The sequence below is a fragment of the Petaurus breviceps genome, unplaced genomic scaffold (genome assembly GCF_028583685.1).
Source record: "Petaurus breviceps papuanus isolate PSGF00001 unplaced genomic scaffold, PetGlider_PUasm1.0 90895, whole genome shotgun sequence".
NCBI classification, from domain to species: Eukaryota; Metazoa; Chordata; class Mammalia; order Diprotodontia; family Petauridae; genus Petaurus; species Petaurus breviceps.
In genome coordinates this window covers 30,266,913-30,292,418 of record NW_027187372.1, presented here as the reverse complement: position 1 = coordinate 30,292,418, position 25,506 = coordinate 30,266,913, and the positions used below count along the sequence as shown (strand labels likewise).

Here is a 25,506-nt window from a genome sequence, read left to right as displayed (position 1 = left end):
CAGGGGTGAGGTTCCTCATTTATCTAGTTCTTAGAAGAAATGAGAAGAGACAAATAATTATGATTTTCCTGTACCTTTGCAACTCCAGACACATGTTCTGGTTTCTCCCTGACAGATGTCCCAGGCTGGGGACCTAGCTCTCTGAGCATCTCAGAGGACCCAAGAACTCTGGCTTAGGGTGGACCAGAGTCAAAGCAAGTAGGCAGGTGTTATGGGTTGTGGCTTGCCCTGTAACTCTCATACTGCCTCCTTGTGGGCCATTCAGGGAACAAACACTGAGCACTGACTATGCCCAGGGTGCTGTTTGTGTTACAAGATATATCTATATCTGCACGTGTACATATCTATATCTCTCTATCTTTATAAAAGGTGCCTGCCCTTAAGTAGCTCACAGCCTAGAGGAGACATGGCAGGCATACTGCTTTTATTATAATTCACCCCCTATGGGTAATACAAAGGGCTGTAGAAGTCTAGAGGAGGGAAAGGTCACATCTGGAGAGAGCAAGGAAGACTTTATTAAAGAGGCGGTGTTTGAAATGGGCTTTGAAAGATGGGATAGAACTTCAGTAAAGGGAGAAGACATCCGTGGAGGAGTGAAGGGGATGAGCAGAGTTATGGAAATGGGGAAGAATAAGGTGTGTTGGTAGTGGTGAGGAACAATAATAACAATGATGATAGCATTTATATGCCACTTTAAGGTTTGCCGAGTGCTTTACATATGTTATCTCACTTTATCCTCACAACAACCCTGTGAGGTAGGTGTTATTCTTTTTTTTTTTTTAAAGCAATCGGGGTTAAGTAACTTGATCAAGGTTACATGGCCAGTTATTATTTCTGGGTGTGGTGCTGAGTATCTGAGCCCAGATTTGATCCAGGTCATCCGACACTGGAGCTGGTGCTCTTACTCGCTGAGCCACCTGGCCGCCCCTAAGCAATTGGGGTTAAGTAACTTGCTCAAGGTTACATGGCCAGGTGTTTCTGGGTGGGTGCTAAGTGTCTGAGCCCGGGATTCGATCTCCAGGTCTTCTCAACACTGGAGCCGGTGCTCTTACTCACTGTGCTACCTAGCTGCCCCGGTAGGTGTTATTCTTATCCCCATTTTACAGGTGAGGGAACTGAGTGAGGGTCAGAGAGGTTATGACTTTACCTGTGGTCACATATCTACTAGATATCAGAGTCAGGATTGGAACCTAAGTCTTTTTTTTTTTTTGCCTTTTGCAGGGCAATTGGGGTTAAGTAATTTGCCCAAGGTTACATGGCTGTTTTTTTTTTTGTGTGTGGGTGTTAAGTGTCTGAGGCTGGAACTGAACTCCAGTCCTCCTGACTCCGGGGCTGGCGCTTTACTCACTGTGCCACCTAGACGCCCCAGAAACCCAAGTTTTCTTGATGCCAAATTCACTCACAACTCTATCTGCTACACCACCTAACTGTCTCAGAGCAGTTGTCTAGTTCAGCAGGCAGAAAGGGTTAATTCAGGGGACTTGTGTTAGATAAAGCTGGAAGACTACATTTCATAGGGCAGATTGTTGTTGGCCTTGAATGCCAAGCTAAGGAGTTTGGAGCAAGAGAGTAAAAAGATCAAAACTGTACATTAGGAAAATGAATCCGGTGGTGGCTTATGGGATTGATTGGAGGTGTAGACATGAGGCAAAGAGACCAATCAGGAAGCTAAGGCAATAGCCCAGGGGTGAAACCAGAAGGTTTAGACTAGGAAGATGACATTTGAAATGGAAAGGAAGGATAAATTTGAGAGTGTGAAAGCAAAAGTGACAGGAAGACTTGGGCTGGGGTTGGAGTTCAGGAAGGAGAGATGACATTTCCTGTCAGAGATGGGAAGAGGCAGTCATCCTCTCCTCTAAAATAATCCTAATTTTGGTCATCCCCTTCCCTGTGGCAGGATTGTTCCTATTTCAACTCGAATGCAGTCCCCCTCAAGCTCTCTTTCCAAAATGTGGACCCATTGGGCGAGAACATCCGTGTCATTTTCAAGGTGAGAGCACCATCCTAGGGTTGGGTCAGGAAAAAGAAACCATGAGGGGCCAAAGGGTCAAGATTGCTCTGACAAGCACTAACCTTGGTGAGACACATCATAGACCCCGTAAGCCATTCCAGAGACCAACCTTTAGCCCCAGGAGCTCCTCAAGAATCCAGTATACCTGATTTTATGGAATGGGGATACTGAGAAACTCCCTCTTATAAGTCCACAATTCCCCTGCTCCCCCAACCAAGGTACAGAGCCTCAATTCACTTCCTTTTCTTTGCATCTTATTTCCCCTATATATAACAGGATCAGTAGGTGTCCCTGGGGGGACACCAGGATATATTGAGACATTTCCTGAACACCTTATTTCTGAAAGGAATATGAGAAATAGTTCTTGCTCTCAAGAAACTTCCAGTCTAATTGGAGAGACCAAAAAATACATATACATGGAAAGATAACTAACAATATAAAGAACAGGTACCCTAAATGTTAAAATGAGTGAATCCAACAAGTATTAAGGGGAGAGGAGAGAAGGGAACAAGCTACAATGCTAAGCACTTTGCCAATATCTTATTTAATGATCACAGCCCTGTGAGGTAGGTGCTATTATCACCCCCATATCATAGTTCCCCCAAATCCAGTTGAAGGCTGGATTTGAACTCAGGTTCTCCTGATTCTAGGCCTAGGGAGTTACCCACTGGGCCACCAAGCTGCCTCCAGTCACAGGATTTCAGAAGGAAAGACTTGCATTGTGAACTGAATTGGGGCATGAACTAGATTCAAGAATGAATAGGATTGAGAGGCATTGTGGTATAATGGTTAGAGGACTGACCCCGAATCAGGAGGACCTGAGTTCAAACAGACGCTTACTATTTATATTGGTTATGTGACCCTTGATAAATCACTGATGTTGCAAGGCAGATACTGATCCATGGTGCCAGAGAGGGTTTCTTCACTGGGAGTTCCCTATCTTAATGAAATCACAGGTCCCTTCCAAAGCAAAAATGAAGGGTAAGATTCAGAAAATGGGGGTGGGGGAAGAATCTCATCTTTGTTCTAACACAGAAAAAAAATATAATTTCTTCCTCCCTGAGATGGTTTCTGATGAATGAGACAAAATCGGAAGTGTCGGATGAGAGGCAGGGGAACATGCCTTGAAGATTTGTGTAACTAGTGGATGGAGGGTGCCACGGTTGGTGAGGAAGGTATCATACTGTCTTGCTCTGACCACATGGGGCCAACACCCTTCTCCCTTCTCACAGTGTGGGGATGATTTGCGTCAGGACATGCTAACCCTGCAAATGATTCGAATCATGAACAAGATCTGGATCCAAGAGGGACTGGATATGCGCATGGTCATCTTCCGATGTTTCTCCACTGGCCGGGGTCGAGGTCAGTCTGGTATAGGTGGGCCCATAGCAAGAAGTGAGGACCCCTCCCCTCTGTGTACCTCCTTCTGCTCCCCTCCTCTCTCCTTTCTTCAAAAATCAGAGTGTTAGGAGGATGATTGTGTCCGCCCTCACTCAGAGCTACAAAAAAAGATTGCATATGGTGGGGGCTTGGAGACTGAGCTCCTTTTCCAAGATTATCCTTGGCCCTAGATCCCTGAAATTATAGCTGGCCCTTTCCTCAGTTGTCCTTGAGCTAGGAAAGGAATCTTTTTTTTTTGGAGGGCAATTGGGGTTAAGTGACTTGCCCAAGGTCACATGGCTAGTTTTTTGTGTTAAGTGTCTGAGGCCGGATTTGAACTCAGGTCCTCCTGACTCCAGGGCTGGTGCTCTATTCACTGCACCACCTAGCCACCCCTAGGAAAGGATTCTGATTGAAAAGTCAACAACACAACGGGTATCAGGCTGGGTATTTCCATAATAGCCCTGGAGCCCCATCTCTTTGAGTGACCTGGATCCCTTCTCTTTCAGGCATGGTGGAGATGATTCCCAATGCTGAAACCTTGCGTAAGATCCAAGTGGAGCATGGGGTGACAGGCTCCTTCAAGGACCGACCTTTGGCTGACTGGCTACAGAAGCACAACCCTGGGGAAGATGAGTATGAGAAGGTAGGAGCATGGGAGAGGAAGTATGGTGTAGTGGAAATGCATTGGCTGTGAAGTCAGAAGGCCTGGCAGATCAGGGCCCACCTCCACCACTGATTACCTGTGTGACCATCTGGGGAGTCAGCCTAACTCTTTGTAGTTTAAGCTTCTTCATTTGTAAAAGGAGGAGTTTGGATTAGATTATCTCTGAGATCCCTTCTGCTCTAAAGGTCTATGGTGCGATGACAAGGAGTGTTTCTTAGTGATCCATAACTTTTGTTGTTTTAAGTCTTAGATGTTAAAAAAAAAAAAGTAGAACAGCTTAATCCTATAAAAGAATCACCTAAGAATTAATAAGTGTTGGGGTAAAGGAAAGGAATGACCAGGGAAACACTTTCCTCTGGGTTTGGACTGCTATCTTTAGGGAGGATCAGATAATCTCTTCAACTTAAGCCAGGGAAATTCTCATGTTATCATCTTTGTCCTGTGACCTCTTTCTTTTGTGAGGGGTTTCCTACTAAGCTATGGTTAGTGTCCATTTTTCTTTTACTGAGTCTTTTTTCTCCTGGAATTCCCCTGTGAGGTGACCTGCACTTTATTAGATGAGAAGGAGTAGCAATGGTTTGAGTTCTTGGTTTTATACTTTGTCATAGGATTTTGGAATGGAAAGGGTCCTTCTAAACATTTAGTTCTATGCCTTCATATGACAAATAAGGAAACTGTGGCTCAGATTTGGGGAAGTGACTTGTCCAAAATCACATAGCTAGTTGATGGCAGACTTAGGACTTAAACCCAATTCTCTTGCTTCCTAGACCATTATAATTTCAGTCAATCAATCAGCATTTAGTAAGTGCCAACTGTGTGCCAGGCATTGTGCTAAGTAAGGGCTGGGATACAAAGAGAGGCATAAGAAAGACCTTGCCCTCAAGGAGCTTGCAAACTAATGATTTCTACTCTACTAGGGATTCATAACCTCTTTTTGTGTATGTCATAGACCCCTTTGATAGTCATGGGAAGCCTATGGGTCTCTTTTCAGAATAATGTCTTTAAATTAAAGAATAAAATAAAATTCTTAGGACTAAAGAAGAAATCAATTATATTGAAATCCATTTATTGAAATATTTAGAAAACAGTTTGTGAACTCCAGGTTAAGAACCCCTGCAGTTCACCCTGCTGCAGCACCCTGAGTTCCCATTCCTCTACTAAAAAGAACCAACTGAAGTCAACAAATACAGTAATTATTGAGCTTCTTCTGTTTACTCATATCATGCCAGGTGCAGTGGGGTAGTAATAACACACACTGACATTTAGCACTTTCATATTGACAAAACACACTTGCCTGATAAAAGCACTGAGAGAGAGCCTTGTAGGCTGCAAGAGAAGAATAAGCCCAAGAGAGGGTCCCTGATTAGAGTCCCCAAGCTCACAGTCTTCTAGCTGAGGAAGGCCTTACAATATTTGTAATGGTCTCATGTGGAGAAGGGGGAAATGTAGGTAATGTAAAAACTAATGGCATCAACACAAATTTATTCAAAATAAATAGCTAAATTTAAATGGGAAAAAATAGCCTCATATGCAGTCCAGGGCACTATCACTTGCTAGATAAATTCAGTGTCAGAAAGCCAATGGGCTGAATGGGGAGTTCTAAAGCTGCCAAAGGACGTGAGAAGGAAGAGCTCACTTTTCTTTTCAATCTTTTTCCTTTTTTAAAAAGTTTAAATGTTACAGTTTTTTTATTCCAAACTTACTTATCAACAACTGAAAAAAAAAAAACAGAAAACGGGGATTGTGTGTGAAGCTGTAAAGATTTTTTTTTCTGTTTTCTTTTCAAGAAGGCAAGTTCCTGGGAGGCAGATCTCCCCATCTGCACTCAGACAAAAAAGCAGTGTTGCTGTAATTATCTCCCACTTCTTTTCCTCCATTTCTTCTCTCCATCCTACCCCACCCACTCCCATTCTTGGAAAAAAAAGTGAAAATAGGATTATGAAATTTATGGGTCCTTTATAGGCACTCCTAAAGAACTTCTATTCATATGTAGAAGGTAAGCTCCTTAAGAGCAGGGATTTTATCTTTTTTTGGTCTTTCTAGCCCTTAGGGACTCTCCCTTCCCCCCCCCCCCCACCCCCAGGTATTTGAGAAATGCTTGTTTGATTGGTTAGAAGGTTAGAGCTGGAAAGGAAGGGCGTTAGAGATGATTCTAGTTCAGCCCCCTCCTTTTATAGATGGGGAAATTGTGGCCCAGAGAGCTATAACATGATTAAAATGTCTAAGAAAAGTTCACATTTATAGAATGCTTTAAGGTTGTCAAAGCCTTGCTCTAACATTTCCAGGCAGACATGACAAGTGATGGTATTCCCATTTTATAGATGAGGAAACTGAGACTCAGAGAAGGAAATGATTTGCCTAAGCTCACCTGTCTAAGAAATGTCAGTGCTGGTATGTGGATCCAGAGATCTGGGTTCTGCTTTTGGTCTGGAGCTTCTCTGGTTCTGTTAGGCACTTCCCTATTCTCTCATGTTGGAAACTTCTGTCTAGTCTTCCCTTTCCCCTTACCCCACATTCATTTAGTTGTTATCCTGTGCATTCTGCCTCCACCAGGTCTTTCCCAAATGGCCTCTTGTTCCTTGGTCCTTGTTGTCACCACTCTAGTCCAGACCTTCCTGACTCTCCCTGACTCCCACAGCAGCCTCCTGACTCAGTTTCCCAAATCTTCAGTTCCTCCCCGATTCTGATTCATTGGATAAACTGTTGGCTGATTAAACTTTCTAAAGCAGAACTCTGATAGCATTCTACCTTTCCTCAAAAACCATCTCCCTGACCAATAAACAAAGAGATTTATTTACACATAATTGGTCATAAGTACCTGATGAATTCCAACAGATAAAGTCTGGGAGGTACTGTAGTATAGTGGAAGGAGCAAGGTATTTGGAATCCGAGTACCTGGATTCAGGTCTCACCTCTGACACTCTCTAGGTGACATTGAACAAATTAGTTATTTCCACGGGGCTCAGTTTCCTCATCTCTAAAATGAGAGGGTTTAACTAACTGACCTCAAAGTTCCTTCCAGCTTTAAATATATTTTTTAAACTCCTACCCTGATATCCATTGCCTTTCCTCTACAATCTGGCTCTAGTCTCTATTTCTGGTCTTAATTTATATTCCTTCCATTCTAAGGTCAAACACATCGAACTACTTCCCATTCCAAGAATTTGGCTTTATCTCTCCTTATGCCTTTGTTTTCATGATTTCTTTTGCCTGAAATACCTTCTCATCTCCTTGTAGAAACCACCTCTAGGAAGAATGCCTTCCCTATTTTGTCCAGATAGAAATGATTTCCTTCTTTCTCCTCGTAACTCCTATACCACTTTGTACATACATATTAGCTATTATTTTTATTAGACTTTACATAGCACTTTAAGATTTGCAAAACACTTTAAATATGTTATCTCATGTGGTAATCTTGTGAGGACACTTACCTTGTGAGGTAAGTGCTATGATTATCCCTATTTTACAGATGTGGAAGCTGAGGCTGAATGAGGCTAGGTTTTGGGGTTCACATAGCTAGTAAATGTCTGAGGCAAGATTTGAACCCAGGCAGTTTTTTCTGACTCCAAGTCTATCTACTACAAAAAGAGTGGGGCATTCAAGGAAGTGTGAGACTGTCTAGTTGCTAACACACTATTTAAAAGATGAGAAACAAACACAAAAAGAAGGCAGTATGTGAATGAAAAATTTCACAGGGAAGAGGGGACTTTGGCTGAATCTTGAATCATACAAATGTTGTGGGATATAGGATCATATTCTGATATGAAAAGGCTGTATTAAATCATCTATTCCAAACTCCTCATTTAACAAATACAGAAACTGAGTCTCAAAGAGGTCAAGTGACTTGCCCAAATTCCTACAGGTAGTGATCCAAAGAGCTAGTATCTGAGCCCACATCATCTGGCTCCAAATTCAGTATTCTTTTTCCACTATGCTATATTGCCCAGTTGGAGACCTTTGATATCATCTGTCTCAATCTATTCATTTTATTGATAAAGAAACTGAAATGGGAAAGTTAATAGTTGAAGGCTAGGCTTAGAGAACTGGAAGAATAGGTTTTTTCACATTCCTGGTTTGTTGTGCCAACTGCTGGTCAAACAGAAAATGAAACAACACCAAACAGCTTAGTTTTACTGAGCCCCATAGGGAACAGACCTTGCAAATGTGAGATTGGCAGTGAATGTGGGTGTGTGACTGCAATGCTAGTTATATATATTTTGTTCCTTGTGGAGAAAAGGTTGGACAGAAGAGTTCAAAGGGGTTAACCAGAATAGATAAGAAGTACTTAAAGGCTCCCTGCTCAAAATATTTCCCCCTTCCATGCTCCAGTTAGAGAAATTCCATCAGAGATTTATGTCAAACTCCTCAAACACCCACTCCATGAGTTCATCCTTTAGTTAAATTATTTTAATCAGTTCAGGACTTAGCTAAATGCCAAATGAGCATTTAATTCTGTTCATTTTAATTCAGCAAGCATGTAATGAGCGCCTACTATGTGTCAGCCATCCTTCTAAGCACTGGGAGCCATTTAAGGATGTTTTGGCCTTAGAAGAAAACTCCTTGATTTCCAGTTACTCATATTCCTATATGGCCATAGAGTTTCTAGGGCCCCAATAAATGAAATCTCTAACATTCGTCACTTGGACCATAAACCTGCTATGGAGATATTTATGTATGTAGATTATTCGTGAACCATCCTCTTAATACTGAGGATATCATTCAAATAAGTATGATATAGAGCTGTGTGCAAGATAGTACATGATGAAGTATCAATGGTGGCAAAGATAGAAAGCATAATGTTTGTCCCTCTCCAACTGGCTCTCCTATAAATCCTTTCAGGAAGGACAAACCAGTTGCCCCTTTTCCAGTTCCATGCTTTTCTTCTTCCTCTAGGCTGTGGAGAATTTCATCTACTCTTGTGCCGGCTGCTGCGTGGCCACCTACGTCCTGGGCATCTGTGACCGACACAATGACAACATCATGCTCAAGACCACGGGCCACATGTTCCACATTGATTTTGGTCGCTTCTTGGGCCATGCCCAGATGTTTGGCAACATCAAGCGGTGAGTGGGCCTCCAGTGAAAAGTGTGTATTTATTTACATGTGAGATGTGTAAATGCACGGAAGCCAGTTGAAATGTTTCAATGCTAGGAAATGGGTGACAGGACCCTAGAGTTTGTTAGCTTAAGGAAGAGAAGACTGGGATCAACTTAATAATGCTCCTTGTGACACAAAAAGTTAATTAAGGAAAGTGAAGATCAGCTATTAATATGTATCAGTACGTATTGAGAATTGACCTTAAATTGCAGCTGAAAGAACTGAGTCTGACCATGTGGAAACTGGCTGTCTGGATGGTTAGATGCTGGAACAGATGTTTAAGGGAGGTCATGGGGTCTTCTTCCTTAGAATTCTCTCAAGAATTTGAATTAGCCGGGTGTGACAGCACACACCTGTATGCCTTGCTACCGAGGAGGCTAAGGTTGGTAAATCACTTTAAGCTTGGGAATGCTGAGCTGCAGTGGGCTAAAGTCTATCGATATTCTCACCAAGTCCAGCATCAATATGGTGAGCCCTCAGGAAGAGGGTCACCAGACTACTTAAGGAGAGGAGAACTGGAATGAGTCAGAAAGGGAGAGGTCAAAACTCTCAGGTCAATCAGTAGAGGGATCTGGTCTGTGATCCACTACTGTATATCCAGCCTGGGCACAACCTAGTCTTAAATAATAATAATAAGATTCACTTATTCTTTTAGTGTGGGAAACTCTCTGGGACTAAAAATTTCAGTTAAAGTGCTAATCTGCATTGGTAAAAAAGTTCCTAACGAATGGTTCCTGATACTAATAACATCATAGGACAAAAAATAGAAAAGGTTTAGAGACTTCCATTTGTCTTGGTTGGAAAGATAAGTTAATACATTGATTAGGTTCAGGAGGGTGGGATTTGTCTTTCATTTTCACCTCATCTCTACCTGTATGTTTCTCTTGGCCCAGGGACCGTGCCCCCTTTGTCTTTACCTCGGACATGGCGTATGTCATCAATGGGGGAGACAAACCATCCAGCCGCTTCCATGACTTTGTGGACCTTTGCTGCCAGGCCTACAACCTCATTAGAAAGCATACCCATCTCTTCCTCAACCTTCTGGGCCTGGTGAGAGGACCCATCCTCCTTTAATGCCCTCCTCTTCCCTACAGCTTAACACTGCCCTTTAAACTCGACCCTAACCCTTGACTTGTGGGGTATCTGATCAAATTAATAATGTACCTTAAATTGCTATATGTATCAGTTATAGAAAAAAGCACTTGAGGATAGGGACTCTAGCTTTTTGTCTGTGTCCTTAGCTCTTAGCACCGTGCCTAGCACATAACATGCCACTCATAAATGCTTCTTGAATTGATCATCACTTCTCTGGGCACCTCATCTTAGCTCAACCTCTTGAGTCCTCAGGTTGATTGGTGGACAGATGATCCCTCCACCATTACCACAAAACTTCCTCTTTCCCTCTTCCCCAGATGCTGTCTTGTGGGATCCCTGAGCTTTCAGACCTCGAGGACCTTAAGTATGTGTATGATGCCTTGAGGCCCCAGGACACAGAGGCCAATGCCACCACCTACTTCACCAGGTAATGCCTTTAAATATGAAGATGCTGGATCATCAGCGAGACATGTTTTGAATATTTTTTTTGCAATAAAATCAGAAGGGATGGATTTACCTCTCTTGGCTCAGTTTCTTTATATGTAAAATGGAGGAGGGGAAGGAATGTTGGACCAGATGATCCCTTTCAGTGCTAAGTCTGTGATTCTATAGTTGGTATTGATTCATGTTTTCAACTAGACAGTTCAATTCCACAAGCATTAATCAAGGGTTTACCTTGTACGAAATGTGGTACTGGGATGGGTGAAGACCCTGTCTTTTTTGCACTTATCAAAACTACTCAGTAATAATTCCAATACAAAATAATACAAAAATCATTGTGTCATGGTAGATTGAGGGCTGGGTTCAGGTCCTGCTTAACACATATTGGAAACATGATCCTGGGTTGATAACGTAATCTTTCAGTGGCTAAAACATTTCTTTAAGTTGCAGAGAACCTGATGGTCTATATTAGTAGAAGGGATTTCCTCACCAAGAGTTCCCCATACAAATGAAATCACAGATCCAGACCAAAACTAAGACCAGAGACCAAAATTATTTGTAAATACACAAGAATTGCCAACCAACTTCTATGCCATGAGGTCCAGGGGAGGACAGGTGTCCTATGCAGAGGAGACATGGAAGGATCCAGCAGGGTCACCTCTATTTCCTTGTCATCCTACAATAGGTTAATAGAGTCCAGCCTGGGCAGTGTGGCCACAAAGCTCAATTTCTTCATTCACAACTTGGCACAGATGAAGTTCACAGGCTCTGATGACCGGCTGACGCTCTCTTTTGCCCCTCGTACTTACACCCTCAAGAGCTCTGGACGCATCAGTGATGTCTTCCTCTGTCGCCATGAGAAGGTCTTCCACCCCCATAAGGGCTACGTAAGTGTCCTGATGACCCATTTGCCATGGCTCCCAGCTTAGGGGAACAGTCCTCCCCTTGATCTGATAGGGACGCAAAATGGAATATACATTAGAGGGATGCTGGCACCCTTTCCTTTTATATTCATATGACTGACTTGGCTGAAGTGAGAAATAGACCAGATGACCCTTCTTCTCCACTTAAGTATTTATTTTATGAAGTGTGTTCAAGAAAACATCACTTATCATTTGCCACTTGGCTACATAATATTTTTTTTTCTCCATCTGAAGAGCCCCATATGTCCCAGGTCTCTGTTAAAGGAGGATCACTAAAAGGGCCAGGTTCTTTCCTCTTCCTTCCTCTCTTGTTCCTAGCCCTGCTTCCCCAAACAAACAGAAATCCTCTGGGTACAGAAGGCAGGGAGGGCACAGAATAAGACTTGGGGCCTTTCCAGATCTATGTGGTGAAGGTGATGCGTGAGAATGCCCACGAAGCTGTCTACATCCAGCGAACCTTCGAGGAGTTCCAGGAACTACACAGCAAGCTACGCCTTCTCTTCCCTTCCTTCCATCTGCCCAGGTATCCAGCCACTGCACACTGGGGCAATGGTGTGGTGATGGAGGGGGAACGAGGCTCAGGGCAGAAGCAGGCCCCTCCTTGAAAGAGGGGTTTTAGATTTTTTAAAAATAAGTGTTGATATATTTTTTCAGTGAATAAACATTTAGGAAGTACCTACTATGTACTGGGCACTATGCTAAGTCCTAGGAATACAAAGAAAGGCAAATAATCCCTGCTGTCATATCACCTATATTCCTCAATATTTTTCCTTCCAAAAGCTATCCCTTACAACAGAGAATAAAAAGGGAAGGGGCAGGGGTGGGGGTGGGGGAAGCAAAACTAAGCAGTACCTCAGGGCAGTTAGGTGGTGCAGTGGATAGAGTGCTGGGTCTGGAGTTAGGAAGACCTAAATTTAAATCTAGCCCCAGACACTAGCTGTGTGACCCTGGGCAAGTCACTTAACCTCTACCTGCATCATTTTCTTCATCTGTAAAATGGGGAATCATAATAGTACCTACCTCCCAGGGTGGTTGTAAGCATCAAATCAGATAACATTTGTAAAAAGAACTTAGTGTGGTGGCTGGCACATAGTAGGCACTATATAAATGCTTATTTCCTCCCTTTATATTTCTTCTTTGGGGCCAAGTTTGGGCATTATAATTTTCATTCTCACTGCTCCTCCTCTGCAGTCTCCCCATGCAAATTTGTTAATCTTTTTAAAAAATTATTTTTAATTTTTTATGCTGAATCACCAAATGTGATCAGCTTTTTTATACACAGTAGGACAGAAAATGAAGATTATACTATGAAACTAATGTTCTCTATTATGTATAACCTACTTTTATTTTTAAATGTATAGAAAAAGATCATCCTCTAGCTTTCAAAGCTGTCCTGTCAGTCTGTGCCTTTTTCTGACTGCCTTTCAAATGTCCTCTTCATTAAAAAACAAAGATGCTTCAGTTGGTCATTATAATTTCCCAGTATTCTATTCCAGTCATTTATTTTTGTTGTTGTGCCTTTTAATTTACATTCTTGTGGTCACTGGTTATATTGTTTACCTGCATCTACTTGTATCACCTTGCATTAGTTTGTATGTCTTCCTGTGGTGTTCCATAGCTATTAGTCATCATTTCTTACCCTATCATGAGATTCCATTGCTATCATACAACAAAATTTGTTTAGCTATTCCCCAATCAAAGGGCATCTGTTTTGGTTTTTTTTGCTATTACCAAATGTACTGCTATAGAGGTGTCCCAAAAGTCGGTGCAGTTTTAAGTTATAAAAGCTTAAGTTATTAAAGCTACTTACTTTAAGTTATTAAAGTTTAAAGTTATTAAAGTTACCTAATTTAAGTTAAGGCTTAAATTATTAAAGGTTAAAACTTCACTAAGACTTTTGGGACATACCTTGTATATTTTGTTACTGTTGCTTTTTTTTGTAGAGGCATACATACCTTTGCCATTTTGCGGAGGTTTCTCTTGCTAGCCAAATAGCTGTGACTTCTCCATAGAATTGCACCAATCCCCCTCTAGGTCATACAATCAAGCCTTATCTTGCCTGAAGCAAATCAGGATGGGCCTCCTGAAAATGAGAAATGAACCTATACAAAATTGAATCTCTTTTTTTCATTTGTAAAATAGAGCAGTCTCTAAGGTCCCACTTTCTTCTTGTGTTCCAAAATGATCATCTTTTTATGCTTATTTTTCTTTAAAAAAACTTTTTTCAATTAATAAAAATATATTTTCTGTTTTCTCCCATTTTTCCTCCCCCAGTGGAAAAAAAGAAAAAAGAAAAACAAATCCTTCTAACAAATATGCATAATTAAGCAAAACAAATTCCTTCATTGGCTATGTAAAATAAAAAATGCCTCATTCCAGGACCTGAGCCCATCGCCTCTCTGCAGGAGGTGGCAGTATGCCTTCTTTCTGATTACTTTTCCAAAAGCAATTCAGTCTGTCAATGTTGAGTCTTTCCATTCTTTGCTCTGTTCGTTCCAAGGCAGCAGCTGGTCTGATGCTATACTGAGGCATTAAGGAGCTAGACATAGATATGCTTATGTCCTCTGAGCCTAGAGAAATGGGGCACTTTCTAGGATGGGGGAAGACTTCTAGTTGTTCAGGTGAAGGGAAGGCCATGGAGAATTATGGGTCTGATCAATGGAAATATTGCCAGCTTTAGATATTTGACAAGTAACTCCCTCTTTTCTTTGTCACCCTACTTCTCCCCTCCCCATGGGCATCCCTCATCCCCACCCCAGCTTTCCCAGCAGATTTGTGATTGGCCGCTCTAGAGGTGAGGCTGTGGCAGAGCGGAGGAAGGAGCTGCTGAATGGCTATATCTGGCACCTGATCCATTCGTCCCCAGAGGTGGCAGAGGTGGGCATCCCCATTCGTGGGACAGGGGTGGGGTGGGAGTGATTGGAAAAGGAGTAACTGGAGAATGGTGGAAGGAAGAGGGTATGAAGGGACCTGGAGGTACCTTTGTCCCAGACCCCTTGGCCTTTTCCTTTTAATCATTAGTTGGTCAGTAGCCTGCAATAAAGCACCCTCTCTGTGTAAAGCCCTGGCCCTCACTGTGCTATGTAGAGAGATAAAGAGGAAGAAGAAGATGATACAGTGTCTGCCCTCTGGGAGGCTCCCAGCCTAATAGAGGGCCAAAGATGTAAATACAAATGACAGAAATATAAGCCAAGTCAGCTATGGGACCCAACCTGTATTCGTTAAGAATCCTAGAAGAATTAGGGCAATCAGAGTCAGAAGCAGTTAGTCATGAAATGTTTCCTGGAGGAGAGGGAAGTTTGGGGCTGGTTGTTAAGGAAAGAGAGAGTAAGATTTAGCAAAGTAAAGGGCAGATGACATCCACATGAGCGTGTTAGGGTGTGGGGGAAGGGCAGAGTGGTTCATGTGATGTCTGAGCCTGCAGCAGGTCTGCCTGGCTGGGACAGAAGACCAGAGTCAGGTTAGGTAGGAGGCAGTGAGTGAGCAGCTGGTGGGAGGAACCTGATCCAGGGCTTCAGAATTTCAGGAGGGAAATCAGAGAGCCAAGAAGAGCTGATCCTAACTGCCCTTCATCTTGAGTGGGTTGTGCTTTACTTCTAGTGTGATTTGGTGTACACCTTCTTCCACCCCCTGCCCAGGGATGACAAGGCTGCTGGCATCAGCCCAGCTCCCAAATCCTCAGGTACGGTGTCTGCTTCAGGACCATACCTCTACTGCTCCTTCCCCAAAGTCTTCCCTTCTGGCCTGTTTAGGATCTTTTCTGTCCCTGCTTCCTCTGCTGACCCCATCCCCCATCTCCTGTCCTTAGAACTGCCCCCTCTACCTTTTCCTATTGCTGCAGCATGTTTTTGTATAGATCCTTCTCAGGGGCCTATCCAGGGTATGATAGCACAGTTATAGTTCCTTGTCCTCATTTCTATATCCATCCTATTTCTTGGACCATCTAGTGACAGAGGAGGAAACTGAGATCCAGAAATGCAGGCACTAAGTAGCACAATGGGGTTTGGAGCCCAGGTTTTAAAGCTTCCAATCCAGTATGCTTCCCATTATACCATGCTGCTTTCCAGGACACCACTCAGACTTAGTTCACCTTGAAAATTCCTAATGTAGTCAGGGCCAGCATTCTCGTTACCTGATTGGGCAATGAGAAAATGGGGAGGGTGGGGCAGGAGGCAGAATTAATTGTCCATATTTCAGGGAAGTGATTAGAACTCATGCTACCTTTTCTTTTCCCTTTGATTTCTGTAGATGGCACATGGGCCCGGCCAGTGGGGAAGGTAGGGGGAGAAGTGAAGTTATCCATTTCCTACAAAAATAATAAGCTGTTCATCATGGTGATGCATATCCGGGGCCTGGTAAGAATGAAAGGCAAAGATAGGTCAAAGATCTTTATTTTTCCTGTTTATACTGACTGGCTTAACCCTTTCCTCAATTTTCCCTTCTTATCATGAGTGACCTCCATATCAAATTCAGTATTGACTGAGTAGGGCAGCTAGGTATTATAATGAATAGAATGCCAGACCTAAAGTTAGGAAGACTCATCTTCCTGAGTTCAAATCTGGCCTCAGACACTAGCTGTGTGACCCTAGGCAAGTCATTTAACCCTGTTTTCCTCAGTTTCCTCATCTGTAAAAATGAGGGGGAGAAGGAAATGGCAAAACAACTATATCTGCCAAGAAAACCCCAAATGGGGTCAGGAAGTATTGGACATGACTGAAAAATGACTGAAAATCCACAGTTTTAAGCATGTAGGGAACACAGAGAAACATAAACCATGCTATGGTTCTTGTTAAGGCGTTCATAGTATGACTGTGGATACAAGTCACACATGTGCAAAACAAGTAGAGAATTTCATGAAGGAGTATGCAATTAAATATGAAATTTTGTGATAGGAACCCACTGGCTCCCTATTGACTTTATTCAAATATCAATTCATCTTTGTTATCCTTTTGAAATTTCTCTTTGTGTAATTATATATTATATACAGTACATGTACAGTAGAACATGCACATAATTTATAACTAAGTAAATATACCAGAACATGCACTAAGTAAATACATACACATTGGGGGCTCAAAAATTTTACTGAGAAGGGTATGAAATAAAAAATGTTTGGAGATCACTGATCTAGTCTGTGGTCTTCATGGGGTACTGGCAACCAGAAAAAAAAATAATCACCTGGTAGCCAGTCTTCTCTAAGCTTTACTAGGCTGGTCCTTAGACAGCAGAGGTATGATCTATTACCAGGCCTGTATTCAAAGCCCTTCCAGCTTGATAGGGTCTGCCAGAGCCTGGGTTTTGGAATCCAGGGCCACAATGAGGCATCAAAATGGAATTTTAATAAGAGATTTATAGGAAGATATATTCCAGGTATTGAGAACCATAAAACATAGGTGTGGAATGAAGCATATTGCCTATAGGGGACTGGTCTGGCTAGATGAGATAGTTGGTATATGATAGATAAAGTTTTAGAAGGAGGGGAATCTATCACACTTTTCTTATCTGCAGCAGCTGCTCCAGGATGGGAATGACCCTGACCCCTATGTGAAGATTTACCTCCTCCCTGACCCCCAGAAAACCACCAAGAGGAAAACCAAAGTGGCCCGGAAAACCTGCAACCCAACCTACAATGAGATGGTGTGTGGGGGAACCTAGCAGAATCAGAGTTGTCAAAGCAGGGCATGGGCTGTCCCTAGATTGTTTGAAGGAAGCTCCTTTGTTATCTTTGTATATATGTGGGTGTAAGGCTCCAGTACCTCATGCCCTATCTCCCTAGGTATGCTCTGGGCCCTCAAAGCTCTTTCTCTCTTTTACTGGTCTTTTTTCTCTTCACTTTCTTGCCTTTGCAGCTGGTGTATGATGGGATCCCTAAAGGAGACCTCCAGCAGCGGGACTTACAATTGAGTGTACTGAGTGAGCAAGGATTCTGGGAAAATGTCCTTCTTGGGGAAGTTCATATCCGTCTTCGGGAGCTGGACCTGACCCAGGAGAAGATGGGTTGGTTTGAACTAGGATCCCGAAGTCATGGAATTGTGTGAACACAGCAGAGCCATGGCCCAGGACTATCAGGATGATGGCAGAAGATGAGTCACTTCCTTTTCTTGAAAATGGGCAAAATCATGGCCCTAGGAGCATTTTATCCCCTATCCAGGTGGATCTAGCCTCCAATGATGGGAGGGAGAGAGAGTAATCTTTCCCCATCCCTCCATCCTCAGATTGAACTCGAGTTGTGATGGGCAATTCCATCATGGCTGCAAGGGTGCAACAGAGTTTTAAGTTTACCTTGTGTCAAGGGAGCAATGCCTGATTAGGGTTGGGGTGGGGATGGGGTGGGGACATTTTTTTTAAAGAGGGGAGGTGTATATCTTAATTTTTAATTTTTAAAAAATGAAATAGTAATTTTGTCCTAACTGGACAGGGAGGCATTATGAGAATTGGCATATGCCTTGGAGAGGTGGGGGTGGGGGTGGGAAGAATGTTTGGTATTCTTTTGTATTATTGATAAGGTTCTTATTGGACTTTTCCCTAGGGTTTTTTTTTCTATCCATAGGAATTATTATTTTTTTGTGGGGGACAGGGAGGGAGTCGATTAGGTCCCCTCCTAGTGTCCTCCTCCCCTCTGGGGGCAGGCTTGGGGAGAGAGGAAGAGGTAGGGGAGTATGTGCTAGGACAGATGCCTACTCCTCTGTGCCTGTTAGAGATTTTGCTTCCAAAGGAGAGCTGTATAATTTGTACATGTGTAAGGAAGGGCCTTCCATTTCTGGGGTCCTGCCAGGGGTGACCTGTGTTCAGGGGACCACTCCCTCACTTCAGTAGGATCTGATCTGATCACCCTTGTCTTCTATCCCTTTCCCCTACCATCTACTGGGTCCTCTTCAGGAGGCTACCAGGGATTTGCTTTCACCTACCCTCTGTATTTCCTCTGGTGGGACAAAATGCTGTACTGGATCTTGAAATGAGCAGCCCTCACCTGCATGGCCTGGACCTTGAGCCAGACTGAGCCTGGGGCAGGGGAAATAAATCAACTTTGCCTTTCAGGTCATTTCTGAGAAGCATTCCTTCCATAATACTTTTCATTTCTCTTTTCTTCTTATTCTCTCTCGAACTAATTTTCTTTCTTATTTGTTTATTCTTTTTATATAATGATTTCTTCCTTCCCACAATCCCATCCATCTGTTCATTCTGGAGCTCAAGGGATGTCTATAACTGGAGTGAAATGAGATGGAGCTGTTAGCTGCTCTGTGTCTTCTACTACAAGGAATTGGAGTGGAAGGTGTGGTCATCCCCCTATCACCTACTTCAGGAGTTGGGCCGGGGGAAACCCTTAGTCTTCCACCTCTGGAGGTTAGATGCTACCTTTGGGGTTTCATTTTTCAGGGTCTTCTATGGCAAAGGAGAGACTCTGAACATTGCATATTAAAAACTGAATTAAGGTAGTTAAATTGAACTACTTCTTCCTCTAGCCCCATGATGGAAAGTAGAAAGAAATGAGGCCAGAAGTCACTCTTTCAGTTGCGTTGGTTTTCCTCACCAGGACCTTCACCATTCCATCTTCTAGGATCAGAAACCCCCTGATCCAGAATGCTTTGTGTATGCACTCTCCCAAGGACTGGAGAGAATAGCTCCAGTTGGATACAGCAACATTAGTCCCAATGTCTCTATTTTTCTTTTATATTAAAAAGAGCAGAGAAGGAAGCTGGGCTCTTGTTGTCACCCCCTGTTAAACTTGCATGTGAGGCTTTCCCAGATGAATGGACCAGAAGTATTTTAAGGCCATTGCTTGGAGCTTATTTTATTTTGTATACCCCAGCAGCCTTGGTAAAAAGAGGCTTCCGTACTGTACCCATTTCCCCATGGCCCCCTGTGTTTCTCACTTTCTCTGGAACTGTATTTTTTAATAAATAACATTCAAGGAACAGAATTGATGGTTTTCAAGGCTAAGAGGGGCTTGAGAGGTTTGGGTTCAAACTATCTGGTATATCCTAAACATCTTATCTCATTAGATTTCCAAGAGGATCTGCTCTTCCTTGGGATGTTTCCATTTGTTATTTAGGTAGGGGCTAACCTGTTGAAAAGCTGCCTTTGGTTCACAGTGCTTCAGTTACCCACATGAAAATTATTTTACTGGGTCAGAACCATGGGGCATCCAGCTCGGGATTCCATCCCTGGTACCAAGGGATATGTGGGAGGGCACAGTTGTTCTATAAGAAGGCAATTAGAAAATGTCAGGATGTTTTGAGAGGCGACTCTGGTTTCCCATACTCCATTATGGATCCAATCTATGATACATTTTGAGAAATGATTGGCATCCTGGGATTTAAAGTTCTGAGGGATTGTCTTTCTGAACTACAAATCCCAGGATACAGTCAGTTTTCAAACCCCAATTATATATAAATTTCTCTTATTAAATCTTTTACCACTCTTTGTGTAATCTGTTTTATGAGTCACCATGGCCAAAGTATTCCCCACCATAAGGTCAACCTTCTGATGATGAGACCCTTGTGTTCTTGTCTTGATTGGTTCCTAAACAGCAGCTGCTGGTCTGTTGCTATATTGAAGCATTAAGTATAAGGTTATATGGAATACTGAGCCAGTGTCCACAGTGACATCCGTGCCTTTGTAAGAAAGTTTAGTATGTAAAACCACAGCCTTTCATAAGGAGCCTCCAAGGTCATCTACTCCAGTCTGGACCTGATTGGGCATCTCCTCTACTACATCCTGCACAAGTGGTCATTCACTGTCTGCTTAAAGTTCTCTAATGATAAGGAACTCACTGTCTCTCAAGGCACCTCACTGCATTGTTAATTGTTAGAAAATCTTTCCTTATGGGAAAACCTGAAATTTCCCTCATGACAGTTCCCATTTGTTTTTCCTAGTTCTGCCCTCTCTTCCATGAAGAGTCTTTAAGATGTCTCTTCTCCAGGCTAAACAGTTCTCATTTCTTTCAATAGATCCCAATATGCCATGATCTGTGCCCTAAACTTCCCCTGCTAGTAGAGAAAGGGAATGCTGTTCTGCCCAACTGTGACTGAGCACTTGATATGAATTAGGGCTGGAAGAGATCATATAGTGACTCCAAGGTGGGAATTGAAGCCTAGAAATGTCTAGGTTAAGTGACTTGTCACAATTCATTTAGTTTGTAAGAATTAGAATTTTAGAATTGTGTCACAATTCATTTAGAACTAGAATTCAACCCTATGTCTTCAAATTCCAAATCTAGTATATTTTAAATTCAGCTCAGCAAGCATTTATTAAACTCTTACTATAAGGGATATAGTGACAAAAATGTAGCAGAATTTGCCCTCAAGGATCTTAATGATCTTGCTGGATGGAAAATGCTACACATGCACACAAGGAAATACAAAGTATAATCAAGGCTAATATAAGGTAATGGGGGGGTGGGGGTGGCGCCAAGGCATGATAGACCTTTTACTGACGCTGTACACAGGAAAGAGGAAAATAATTCTTTTTCCTCAGATTGTGATGATGATGATGATGAAGGAAACAGGAGGGTGGGGAATTTGCTCATACATTTTATAAATTTTCCAGTAGTGAGTCAAACAGAAACTGGAAGAGGGGGGCGGATTTGACGGGAATTCCTTGGGGTTTTTCTGTTTGGTGAAGAGTGAAAATTAACTAGCTGCAGGATATGTCATTGGCCTTAAGGTGTCGCCACTGTTCTGGACTTTGGAACTTCAAAGGAGCAAACCCAATGCTTCTGAAAAGGGAACTTGAATCCCTGTGTAAGTCCAGGTAAAGGCAATTGTAGAACATTTCTCCTTATAGAATTCTACAAATATGGACCAAGACATGAGTCTCTGAAGGAGTGAATGAGGTTGACGGGGTGGAGGAAGAATAACAAGCTATGACAAAGGCAGCTGGGGGGCCACAGTGCATGGCGTGCCTGGACTGGAGTCAGGAAGACTCATCCTCCCGAGTTCAAATCGGGCCTCAGACACTTACTAGACGTGTGATCCTGGGCGAGTCATTTCACCCGGTTTGCCTGTTTTCTCCTCTGTAAAATGAGCTGGAGAAGGAAATGGCAAACCACTCTAGTATTGTTGCCAGGTAGACCCCAAATGGGTCAGAAAGAGTCAGACACTACTGAAACAGCTGAAGGCTACTACTGAAACAGCAAGGGCAGGATGGTCCCATAGAAAGAACACTGGATTTGAAGTCAGAGGTTGTGGGTTCCAAGTCCAGCTCTGCAACTGTAAGACCTTAGTGAGAAAAATGAATAAGGCATTTATCATGCAAAGAACTGTGCTAAATGCTGGGAGTACAAACAGAAGAGACAATCCATACTTTCAAGGAGCTCCCATTCTAATGCTAAGTGACTTGATCTCTTTGAGCCTCAGTTTCCTCATCAGTAAAAGGAGGGGGTTAGATTAGATAATGTCTTAAGGTCCCTTCCAGCTTTAGCTCTCAATCTAGGATTCAATGATGTAATGAATAGGCCTATAAAGAAAACATATATATGTATATGTATATATATATATATATATATACACATACACACGTCTCCTTTACAGGTTAACTCATAGTATACACACAAACATACATTAAATATGTGAGAAATAGTGAGGGTCGGGGTAGAAGAGGATGGGGAGGTCAACTCCTTTATAAAGGAGGTATAGGTGTGTGTGTGTGTGTGTGTGTGTGTGTGTGTGCAAGACAGACAGAAAGAGAAAAAAGAGAAAGAATGAGAGTGGGAGCAAACACAAGCCAGGAATAGCTTCCTATTTCAACTAATAATTCTTTCCATCTATCTACTAAGCTCAGTTGTTCCTTTGCTGCTGAAGGATTGCAAATGCTGTCAGTGTTCCCTAAACTGCAGAGCCCTGGGGAAAATTGCCTCTCTCCCTGACCTAGTTATGGTCTTGATTGGAATGTTAAACAATGCTTAGTCTGAACCCTTCATTTTACAAATGAGGAATCTGAGGTCTAGAGGAAATAAATAGCAGATCTCCTGATTCCAGATCCAGCATTCTTTCCATCATACCATACTGGATGGCTCAAGGTAGTCCATGAGTGCTGTGATTGATTAAGGCCTTGTGAGTTCGGAGGAAAGAATGGCTGTTCAAGGGGGTTTCAGTCACTGTGTGCCAAGGAGTGGGAGCTATTGGAGGAGGCAATCAAAGATCTGTCAAAGAAAAACTCAGTATTCTAACTCTGGTCACAAGTGTGTCAGAAATAAATTTATTAATTAAATTAGGCATTTCTGCTTAGAGAAGTCCAAAGATTTTACCAAGTAGATCCTGCTTTTGAAAAGTCTCTCTGACTGAAGTAATTTTCTACATAGAGTTGATAGGGTTCAAGAACAAAGACAAAATTCTATAGTTAAGAAGATTAAGGGGTACAGAGTGAGAATTTTTCATTTGCCTGAACAGAATAATAGTAACTTAAAAATTTTTTTTATTGATTTTTTTGGTTTCTTATATCACCATAGTTCCATAGTTATCCTACGTATCCCTCTCTTCTCCCCCCTCAAAGGGAGTCATCCCATATGATAGTATTTTTTAAAGTTAAAAAAAAAAAGTGATCACACCTGATCAATGGAGTAATAGTAACATAACAGAGTTTGAATTTTATTATTTGCTTAAACAGAACAATAACTTTAAAAACTTTCAGAACTTCTTGGAGAATAATTTCCCTCCCTTTAAATATTTTTCTCTTAAAATTTAAAGCTAATTCTGTCACTTGAATCAAGGTATTCTTCCTCTTAGTCTAATTGATTCCTAATCAATTTCAGCGTGTATTCATTCCAGCCCTGGAGTCAGGAAGAAACCTCTTCCTAAATTCAAATCCAGCCTCAGACACTTACTAGCTGTATGACCCTGTTTGCCTCAGTTTTCTCATCTGTAACATGACCTGGAGAAGGAAATTGGCTCCAGTGTCTTTGCCAAGAAAACCCTCAAAAATGGGGTCAGGAAGATTGGACTTAACTCAAGTGATTCAACAATAAAACTTCTTGAGTCACTTCCTTTAGAAACTAGTTAGGGCTTTTGTCCCACAAATACAAATCAATCAATTGATCAATCAATCTTTGAAGTTATCTGGATTCTGGAGGATGATGATAAAGAATCCACCCACCTCTTTCCTTATAAAAACGTGATGGACTAACCTGTCGAATGAGACACACATCTTTTGGACAGTGACAATATGGGAATTGTTTTATTTGACTACGGTTGTTTCAAAGGTCTGTGAGTGTGTGTGTGTGTGTGTGTGTGTGTGTGTGTGTGTGTGTGTGTAGAAGGGGAGAAAGGATGGCAGGAAGGAGAGGATAAAATGCTTGATAATTTGTCCTTTAGTAAGAATATGCAAAGAAAACATTGTTTAGGACTTCATAGTTAAAGAAAGACTGATAAGATTTCTCATTCAGATTAGTCTAAAAATATCTTAACGTTATTCTAAATAGGGAAGGGGAATAGAATTTAATATGCTTCCACAACCCTTTGAAATCAGATTACTGATTTCAGCACAAGCACTTGGGTGTGCTTGCCCCACCTGGATCTATTTGGCAAGCACATTTCAGGTCGTTCCTTTATATAACAAACTTTATGAATTTTTTTTTGGAGGGGGTAATGTAGGGCAATTGGGGTTAAGTGACTTGCCCAAGATCATGTGGCTAGTTTTTGTGTTGTGTCTGAGGCCAGATTTGAACTCAAGTCCTCTTGACACTAGGGCTGGCACTCTATTCACTGTGCCACCTAGCCACCTCTTTATGAATCTTTAGATAGCAAAAAAACCTCTTGCTTATTTCTTTCCTTAACTCTTCCACCTTACACACAGCCCCAGCAAAATGACTGTGTATGATAGTCATAATTCATCAAGGCTTTAACAGCCTTCTGAGTGCCTTTTTGTTAGTCATCAAGGGCAGCTAGTCTCTTCTGAAAATACTTCCAGGTCCTGGTAGCCTTCCTCCTTATCAATGTGAACAGAGCTACCCTGGTCCTACTCCCTACACACTGATAAGTTTAAAGAAGTATGTTGTTGGTATGTTGAGACTTTATTTTTCTTTGATGTTTTTTGTAATAAAGGTACTTGTTTTATAGAATCATAGGATTTTTATGTTGAAAGGTACCTGAGATCATTGAATGTCATTTTCCTGAATTAGGCAGATCATAGGAATATTGCAGGATCATAAATTAAGACTTGGGAAAGGAATTTTGAGATACACTAATCCAACCCTCTCAATTTAGGAGTGGGAAACCAAGGCACACAGCAGTTAAGTGATTTGTCTAAGCTTTGTAGGTGGCAGAGCATTATTCTTTCGACCACAAATGAGTTGCCTCTGGCCTATGAGTAATCTATAATCTCATCACATTCGGAATGATTCTGAGAGGCTGACACTATTATCTGTAGTGAATGGCTAGGGAAACGAGGCATGTGATACATTATTATTATATGAATGGAAAAGGACTTTGCTCAGGGTTATGTGATAAATGACCACCTGAGAGTTCTGATCACTGGAATCGTGCTATGATCTCAACAAATTATTTTGTCCTATTTAATATTCTTGCCCACAAGCATCAGTATCAACGGATAACTGAGACACTTCCAGATTTGCCACTTGTGGGTAGATCTCTGCCTAGATAAGGAGTCCTATGTGCTTGTGTGAACTTGGCCAAGTCACTTACCTCTGCTAGCATCCCTTTCTTCCGGTTAAAGGAGGTGGATTACAATATGAATTCACTTCAAGCTAAACCGTCTTTCCACCAATGAAGCTCAATTATTATTTTTCTCTTAAAAAGGTTTATTTACTTAAACACGTTTTAATTAACATTCTTTTTACACCAGTGGCCACTTCCCAATGACTCCTCCCCCTCATAATAACCCTTCCTTGTAACTACTAGAGATGAACAAAACAAATCAACATATTGGTCACGTCT

The 25,506-nt window shown here is 42.0% G+C and overlaps 1 protein-coding gene across 1 annotated transcript in view; it reads left to right on the top strand.

Moving 5' to 3' along the window:
- The window catches only part of PIK3C2B (phosphatidylinositol-4-phosphate 3-kinase catalytic subunit type 2 beta), an 81,081-nt gene extending 61,045 nt beyond the window's left edge, over positions 1 to 20,036 (top strand). The window contains exons 22-34 of the mRNA XM_069074650.1: positions 1,898 to 1,990; positions 3,244 to 3,373; positions 3,901 to 4,037; positions 8,952 to 9,121; positions 10,049 to 10,205; positions 10,568 to 10,677; positions 11,377 to 11,578; positions 12,013 to 12,137; positions 14,374 to 14,491; positions 15,215 to 15,296; positions 15,863 to 15,969; positions 17,123 to 17,251; positions 17,464 to 20,036. Coding sequence (XP_068930751.1) covers positions 1,898 to 1,990; positions 3,244 to 3,373; positions 3,901 to 4,037; positions 8,952 to 9,121; positions 10,049 to 10,205; positions 10,568 to 10,677; positions 11,377 to 11,578; positions 12,013 to 12,137; positions 14,374 to 14,491; positions 15,215 to 15,296; positions 15,863 to 15,969; positions 17,123 to 17,251; positions 17,464 to 17,652 — 1,749 coding nt within the window. The 3' untranslated portion in view covers positions 17,653 to 20,036. The remainder of the gene's footprint in view (positions 1 to 1,897; positions 1,991 to 3,243; positions 3,374 to 3,900; positions 4,038 to 8,951; positions 9,122 to 10,048; positions 10,206 to 10,567; positions 10,678 to 11,376; positions 11,579 to 12,012; positions 12,138 to 14,373; positions 14,492 to 15,214; positions 15,297 to 15,862; positions 15,970 to 17,122; positions 17,252 to 17,463) is intronic.
- Positions 20,037 to 25,506: the final 5,470 nt, after the last annotated feature.